We start from the raw sequence: 8,595 nt of genomic DNA, 5'->3' as shown, positions 1-8,595 counted from the left end.
GCATTCTGGGAAGTGTGTGTGTGAGAGTCTGCGCGTAGGCACCAACGGCATTCTGGGAAGACCAATGTTCAGTCGGGAGCTCTCAGATCCGATTTGGAAATAATGTTGAGTTTGATTTGAGTTTAGATGAAAAGAGTAAAAGGTCACTGGATCTCCAATTAACAGACCTGACAAACCTGTACGCATTTTGCATAGCAACCACATTTTCACATCAAAGTACGCCAGTACGATTTTTTACTTAATACTACGCAAAAACGAGCAGACGTCCAACTTCTCCGAAAAGCTCTCCGGAGCACGTGAATTAGAATCTCCCACAAATCGATCTCATGTCAGGATTAATTAAAAGACTTGATGAGGTGAGCTTAACAAGTGTTCACTCGCAAATTCACCTTGCCCCAGATGCCGTTTTGCGAAACTAAAAATCTACATTGAGTGTGATTGTGAATTCACCGAGGCCTAAAAGTTTTATGCGGTCTTAGAAAGTTATTAGTCGACTTGTTCGCTCGTTATTTCAGTAAGCCTGATATTTTGCATGTGTCGCTGATGATAACTGATAAGCTGAGGAAGGGCAGATCTCTCCAGTCCAAGGCTAAATGCAGCCATTAACAACGAGTCTGAAAGTGGACCGAGGCTGAATATGTTGAGCTGTTCTCTGGAGCATACAGATTGTTCTTGTTTATTAGCGCGAAAACAAGCGAGAACAAACAATGGGCTTCCAGCCGGAGATCGCGCACCTGTCGCTTTAGTTGGGATTATGTCATCATTACAGCCTCACAGATGGCAGAAAGACACCGCCATCTGAAAGAACCTGAATTTCTTTAGTCGGCAGGTAATAATTGAACATTGAATGTATTTATGTAAGAGATGAGTCTTTCAGATGTGTGTGCGTGAACACGGTTTCGCTGGTAGTGTGTGTGTATGTGTGTGTGATCACGGCTTCGTTGGTATGAATTACCCAGCTGACATTCCAGAACCTTTTCTCACGCTGAAATTATGTGTGTGTGTTTGTTCTGTGCTATTTGTGTGTTGGTGTATGCTCATGTCTGTTTCTCCCTCTGTGTGTGTGTGTGTGTGCGTGCGTGCGTGCGCGTGCGTGTTCTGTGCTGTTTGTGTGTGGGTGTGTGCTTGTGTCTGTTTCTCCGTGTGTGTGTGTGTGTGTGTGTGTTCTGTGCTCTCTGTGTGTGCGCGTGTGTGCGTGCGTGTGTGTTCTGTGCTCTCTGTGTGTGTGTGTGTGTTCTGTGCTCTCTGTGTGTGTGTGTGTGTGTCTCAGGTGAGCCCCAGAGTGAGGAGGAGAAGGCTCGTAAGGAGGCGGGCAGGCCGCAGGTGGACGAGATCGTGCCGGTGTACCGACGGGACTGCCATGAGGAGGTGTACGCGGGCAGCCACCAGTACCCCGGACGCGGCATCTACCTGCTCAAGTTCGACAACTCCTACTCCCTGTGGAGGGCCAAGAGCGTCTACTACAGAGTCTACTACACCAGATAAACCCCCACACCACAGACTATGGGCAGGGGGGGGGGGGGGGGGTTATTGTGTGTGTGTGTGCGCGTGTGTCTGTGTGTGTGTGTGTGTGTGCGCGTGTGTCTGTGTGTGTGGTGCGCGTGTTGTGTGTGGAGAGGGGTGTGATCAGAAGTGAAATGACTGACTGCAACACCAGGGGGAGACAAAGAGAACCTTCATGGCCTGAACAAGAGGAAGATTTGTGTGTGTTTGAGTTCATCTCTGTCCAAATGTGTGTGTGTGTCACCTCTTCGTTTGCACTCTGAAGAAAAGGCAGCGCTCTAGAATCCTCTTGGCTCATAGAAATGACCCACCCCACCCCCTCCTCTTTGACCAATAGGAGAAGAGCGATGAACAGGAGCTGGTGACATCACTGGAGAGCGCTGGGGGGTGTGTGTGTGTGAGTGTGTGTGTGTGTGTGTGAGAGAGAGCCGTGGAGCAATGCATCCTCACGTCTCAAAGTGCTGAGAGAAAACCAACCAACAAACACTCTTAACACTAACTTGCCTTTCTTTAACAAGACCTCAGTCTCCGCCCTCTCACCCCAAAGAGCCTATGAGAAGCGTACACAGAGGTGATTGACTGTTGCACTGTCCAATGAGGGGTGAGCGAGGAGGACTGGAGCAGGCGTGAACCTGAGGGAGTCCTTGGAAAGCGGCGTGGCTTACGAGAGAGCGATATGATATACGCGCAGAAAAGAGTTTTTACAAGCAAATATTTATGAGTGTCTCGTAGGCTGCGGCCATGTCTGTCTGTGTGTGTGTGTGTGTGTGTGTGGCGTGTGTGAAATCCATGCCATTCAGTGTATGTCATCTCTCAAAAAGACAGTGCTCGATTTCTGTTAGGTTTTGTTAATTTGTTTATCTGTGGCTGTTGATTTTATTTTGTGTGGGGCAGGCTGGGTTGTGGTGTGGCAGGGCTGGGTTGTGTGTGGCAGGCTGGGTTGTGTGTGTGGCCTGTGCAAAGCTACTGCAAGATGTATAAGTTTCCCAGCATTTCTAACTCCTAACACCCCATAGCCTGCCCCCCCCCCCCCCCTTTACTCTCCCTCTCTCTCTTACTCTCACACTCTTACTCTCTTCCTCTCTCTCTTTCTCCCTCTCTCTCTTTCTCTCTTACTCTCACACTCTCCCTCTCTCTCTCTCTTACTCTCACACTCTCTCTCTCTCTCTCTCTCTCTCTCTCTCTCACACTCTCTCTCTCTCTCTCTCATCGTTACTGACTCCTCATCCCTCTATACTGCATGTTGGCAGGGTTGGGAGCCCAAGAGCCTGTGTGTGTGTGTGTGTGTGTGTGTGTGTGTTTCAGTATGGAACCTAGAATATGTGTTGCTGTCCATCACACACACTCATGTGTCCATTAAGTGTGTGTTTATTTATTTGTGTGGTATTGTGGCGCTCGGCCCTTCTGTCCTTTGGCCACACTGCTGTGGTCTCCTGTAGTTACTGAGAAACTGAGTTGGCCCACTCAGTACGTCCCCTGAGTCACTGGTTACTGAAGATGGGCCCCCACACACACACACACACACACACACACAATCCCCTCCCCAAACACGGCAGCAGTCAAACAAAAGGTCAACCACCTGAGGACACGTGTCCCTCCGAGGCAGTGTTTCAGAAAAACAGCTTATTTGGTGTGTGTGTGTCCACTGTCTTGGCTTTGGCTTATGAAAGCCGCTGTTATCCACACACACACACCATCCTGCCACTTTCTGTATATAAGAGACTTCTGAAACATTGGAATCGAATTAGAGCAGGGCCAGTTATAAAGGCTAAATGAAGTGAGTGTGTGTGTGTGTGTGTGTGTTAACAGGAGCAGAGGCAGTGATTGGGGGGTGGGGTTCACAGGAACATATGTTAAGTTGTACACAACAGTACTACTCCAGGGTTATGGTGTTGATTTGCAAGCCTGGACATGAAGATGTTTTTTGTATTTGATTCCTTTCACCTGTATTGTATAATAATGAGGATGACTCTCTCTATTTGAGCATATATTTAATCTTGATTAAACTTATGTTCACATGTAATTCTTGCTTGACTAATGTTCTGATTTACTAAATGCTTCCTTGCGTTGCAATTGCTCAAAAATGAATAAATAAAAACCCAAAGCAACAATACTACTGCAGGTCTAGTGTACTTTGGAGGATTCAACCCAACACACAGCAACAATACTACTGCAGGTCTAGTGTACTTTGGAGGATTCAACCCAACACACAGCAACAATACTACTGCAGGTCTAGTGTACTTTGGAGGATTCAACCCAACACACAGCAAACAATACTACTGCAGGTCTAGTGTACTTTGGAGGATTCAACCCAACACACAGCAACAATACTACTGCAGGTCTAGTGTACTTTGGAGGATTCAACCCAACACACAGCAACAATACTACTGCAGGATTCAACCCAACACACAGCAACAATACTACTGTAGGTCTAGTGTATTTAGGAGGATTCAACCCAACACACAGCAACAATACTACTGCAGGTCTAGTGTACTTTGGAGGATTCAACCCAACACACAGCAACAATACTACTGCAGGATTCAACACAACACACAGCAACAATACTACTGTAGGTCTAGTGTATTTAGGAGGATTCAACCCAACACACAGCAACAATACTACTGCAGGTCTAGTGTACTTTGGAGGATTCAACCCAACACACAGCAACAATACTACTGCAGGATTCAACCCAACACACAGCAACAATACTACTGTAGGTCTAGTGTATTTAGGAGGATTCAACCCAACACACAGCAACAATACTACTGCAGGTCTAGTGTACTTTGGAGGATTCAACCCAACACACAGCAACAATACTACTGCAGGATTCAACACAACACACAGCAACAATACTACTGCAGGTCTAGTGTATTTAGGAGGATTCAACCCAACACACAGCAACAATACTACTGCAGGATTCAACACAACACACAGCAACAATACTACTGTAGGTCTAGTGTATTTAGGAGGATTCAACCCAACACACAGCAACAATACTACTGCAGGATTCAACACAACACACAGCAACAATACTACTGTAGGTCTAGTGTATTTAGGAGGATTCAACCCAACACACAGCAACAATACTACTGCAGGTCTAGTGTATTTAGGAGGATTCAACCCAACACACAGGCCACCCCTGACTGTACAGGCTGCCTTTGAAATGAAATGACATGTTGTGCCTACGATTACTTTTATTTGTGGACATCAGAACCTCTCCACTGCACCTCAGGCAAGCTAAATATGACCAATCAGAGAGGAACTACAATTCTTCTTGACCTGTAGACCTAGATTTTCAAATCTGCTCCTGACCGTGGCCATGAACCAGAGCCGGACGTCCTACGAGATGGAGGAATGTGTTTGGACAGGAGTGAGAGGTGACATTTTAAGAGGCTATTGTGCCCAGTGCTGCCCAGTGTCGCCAGGCTGAGTCACCTCGTACTGTGGAAAGGCGTTTTTCCTGATCGGACGCATACCGGGGAAGTGACTAACATGACTGGCCTGGGGTTCCACGTCAGACCTGCAGGTTGACACACACATACATATACACACACATACATATACACACACACACACACACACACACACACATGGACATCAGCAGGAAATGGAGCTCCTCTGTGACCCAACCTTGTAAAAAAAAGTGCTGCCTCATCAGATTCAACCAAGTCTCGCTCAATCAGTCAACAGGGTGTTGTGAAATGGTCAAATGGCAGCAACATGTATTTCCCAATTCAGAGGCAAAGATAGATAGATAGATAGATAGATAGATACTTGATACCCAAGGGGAAATTCAAGATCTATATAAATCAGTGGTGTTGGCTCTCGAGGCCACAGGCAGGGTCTTTCATGAACTACAGAATTTATGCGATTTAGAATCCACACCACAAGGTGTCGCTCCAGGTATGTGGCCTCACGGGTCTGGCTGGACTGGCACGCACGGAACGCCAGGGCTACCTGCGTATGCAGTGTGGACACGAACTTTACAGATCTTTTTGGAAAAAGCCTTGTACCGGAGGCCTTGTAGTCTGCCGCGTGGCACACAAACCCCCCACACAACTATGCAAATTAAATTGGCCAGTAGGCATGTGTTAAACGGACCCATCAGCTGCGGCTCCGATCTTTAGAATGTCATGTCCAAGCAATTTACTCACAAATAGAAGGTCGTTTTGTGAAATTGTATTATGTGTTATCGCCCAAACACTGCCAATAGCCAGCCTACAACCGATAAGAGAGTCCGCATGGGAAACATCAATAGGTCCCAGTCCTGTGAATTAAATCCACGCCGTGGTTTTCAGCACGCCGTGGCCGAGGCAGGTAGGCTGGCTGTCGTTCGTGTCCGTGTTCAAATTCAAAACATGGACTATGCATTGAGTCCGGTTCCACTTGCAACAGGTGGTTGCGCTCCTCCGGGTTTTACTTGTACTTATCACCACTTCTCTTGGAGTTGCCGGAGCTCCCTCGTCTGTTTTGCCCGATATCCTCCAACTTGGGTAACGTCTCGCAGCCCCGTGGAGTAGTACACAACTGCATCCTTTGAAAAATATGGCGGGACCACCGCCTAAGCAGCCTTCTGAACTTTCGCGACTAATTGGATGTGTCATTTTATAGGCAATTTTAAGGGAGCATTTGTTGTTTTAATTACAGAACTCTGTTGGCCATCTGGAGTTCGTTGAACATGCCGTTTCACCTACGGGCTGTGGAGCCGCAGCGCGTGTGCAGGTTGAAGGGAAAGCACCGCAGGGCGCCCGGCGAGGAGAGCGCCTTTGTGGTAGTGGACGGGAGGAAAGTTCGGAAGCCCGTTTTGTTTTCGTCCCTGGAGGATGTTTGTAGCCAAACATTTACCGGTATTCTACTTCAACTATCTGATCTATCTCGACACGCAAGCGACATATTCCTGGACATAGAGACCCAGGCTGGATTGATCTCGCGAAGATCCCACCGGATTCAGCTGCGTCTGGAGGTCCTGCAGGGCACCGTGCGCAGGTCTGACCCCAAGAAGACCAAAATCCGTGAGTAGGCCGGCACAACTATTCTATCCCCCTCCACTCCATTTGTATTTGTCAGTTAATAAAACAACTGCGTAAAGACGCGTTTGAAATAAATACAATAGGCTAGGATAGTTTAAAACTTTGTAAAATCATAGCGCAGTTTTTCTCTCTTCTTTATTTCTTTTATTTCTTTTGAAGACAAACATTACAAGACAGACAGTCTGAAAACAGCAGACAGGCGTGACATGTTATGAGTACAACACATGGTGCCCCGTGGCAGAAGTAAAGGTCAGATCGGAGTGAATGCTGCTATGCTAATACAAAGTTCCTAAGGGTCGCAAGCCTGTCAGAGTTGATAGATCCGTCTGGTAACGACGGCTATCGACCATCTGCTCACCGCGGTGGAGCTTCAAAGCGACAGTTGGATGGAGCCTCGGTGAGAATTCAAAATGTGTCGCTCTTGTCACCCGCAGAGATGAGCGGAAAATCTATCCCGTCCCGCCCCAATTCCCTCCCGGCTGATGAGATTCGATTATCCCATTACCTTTGAGAGGTTGAATATTTGTGTTGACTGTTGTTTTTTCCCCCCTTCGGAAGTGGAAGATGTAATTTAGATACAGTGACTTACCTGCAATGATAATGCTACGTTGTGTATTTTGTTCTGCCAGGAAAGGTTATGTGGTTTGTTTGCACTAGACCTATTTGTAATCGACGCCCCTTCATTAGTGATGGTCAGTGATTTGCACGCCTTTGGCTGTCAAGTCTGTTGTGAAGAGAAACGTGTCAGGGTTTCCAGCGGTCCACTTACTGGTCCTCGGGGCTTCAAGTTATCAGGCATTGTGCCAGAATAGAGGCGTGGGCCAGGCCGTTTGGTTTGAAAATGGCCTATTGAGAGTTTCTGATATCTTCGAGTACAGATTTCTGCGTTAAGCCCTTTCTACTGTCTATCCAGAGAAGAGACGTTACCACCACACTCTCTGAGAGAGCCTACCATAGATATATATATCTATGGAGTTTACAGCCTGGACTAAGATTTGAACTTGTGCTTGTGGAGGCTTCAACCCTCCCCCATGCGGGTGCACTCTTCCAGCTGATCGTTCAAAGTTCGCTGTGCGAGTCGTCGACAGTCCACCTTGTTGACCACATAATGTTGATGCAGAATTTTTTCCGTTCTGTCCGGTGTGGCATTATGGAGTGTCATTGACTCTCATTGCGTAAGTCGGTTGAAGGTGTAGTACGCAGGGACGTATGTTTTCCCTTAAACGCATACGTCCATCATGATGACAAAGGCTAGACCTGTGAGACTCGTGAGCGAATGTCCTGGAATGCTGTTAACGCGAGGCTCGAATCAGCTTGTCTCCCAAATACACCCTGCGGGCTCGTTCACACCTGCGCGTTCGTGTGTGCAAATGCGCACCTGGCAAAACAACTCAGGTGTACGCAGTTAATGGCGCCGACAGGGGACAAGGCAAAACAACTCAGGTGTACACAGCTAATGGCGTCGACAGGGGACAAGGCAAACCAAGGGTTGCAGTCAGTTGCTCTATCTAGACAGCACGTTTGATAAGGTTACGGTTTGATAATGGGCCTTGATTACAGCGTCTAGCTGGCTGCCAGTGTTGTGTTTTGGGGAACAGCCATATTCCCTTGAGGAGGTACATATTGAAGACTGTTCCAGCTTATTGCATATAACTAGACTGATAAGATTATCACTCACTCACTCACTCACTCACACACACTCTCTCTCTCTCTCTCTCTCTCTCTCTCTCTCTCTCTCTCCCTCCGTCTTGTTTGCACTGGAGTGTGTTTGTGGGGGAGTGGCTGATAGGGGTCAGAGGTGACGGGCGTCAACTCGCCCCGGGGGCAACACCTGACCACCAGGCCGATGACGAGCCAGTGCTTGCCTCTGAGCCAGCCGGCTTTGGATACTCAGAGGGGCCACTGGGACCAGGCCTGGGCTCCCGTGAAGTGCCCACTATGAGTGGTCAGTGTTAACTCTATGAGTGGTCAGTGTTAACTGTATGAGTGGTCAGTGTTAACTGTATGAGTGGTCAGTGTTAACTCTGCTGTATGAGTGGTCAGTGTTAACTCTATGAATGGT

At 47.6% G+C, this 8,595-nt stretch overlaps 3 protein-coding genes across 4 annotated transcripts in view; all 3 read left to right on the top strand.

Moving 5' to 3' along the window:
* lin9 (lin-9 DREAM MuvB core complex component) overlaps nucleotides 1-3,526 on the top strand; it is a 44,075-nt gene extending 40,549 nt beyond the window's left edge. For both annotated transcript variants that reach the window (XR_006032349.1, XR_006032348.1), the window contains one exon: nucleotides 1,906-3,526. The gene's annotated coding sequence lies outside the window, so the exon portion shown is untranslated. The remainder of the gene's footprint in view (nucleotides 1-1,905) is intronic.
* Nucleotides 1-3,526, top strand: part of LOC121711208 (Golgi resident protein GCP60-like) — a 20,886-nt gene extending 17,360 nt beyond the window's left edge. Inside the window, 1 exon segment of the mRNA XM_042094568.1 lies at nucleotides 1,207-3,526. Within this exon segment, the coding sequence (XP_041950502.1) occupies nucleotides 1,207-1,485 (279 nt within the window). The 3' untranslated portion in view covers nucleotides 1,486-3,526.
* A 2,261-nt stretch (nucleotides 3,527-5,787) lies between these two features.
* nhsl1b (NHS-like 1b) overlaps nucleotides 5,788-8,595 on the top strand; it is a 151,869-nt gene continuing 149,061 nt past the window's right edge. Inside the window, 1 exon segment of the mRNA XM_042095145.1 lies at nucleotides 5,788-6,515. Within this exon segment, the coding sequence (XP_041951079.1) occupies nucleotides 6,182-6,515 (334 nt within the window). The 5' untranslated portion in view covers nucleotides 5,788-6,181.

This window comes from Alosa sapidissima, chromosome 6, assembly GCF_018492685.1.
Source record: "Alosa sapidissima isolate fAloSap1 chromosome 6, fAloSap1.pri, whole genome shotgun sequence".
Taxonomy (NCBI): domain Eukaryota; kingdom Metazoa; phylum Chordata; class Actinopteri; order Clupeiformes; family Clupeidae; genus Alosa; species Alosa sapidissima.
This window is presented reverse-complemented; position numbering and strand designations above follow the sequence as displayed.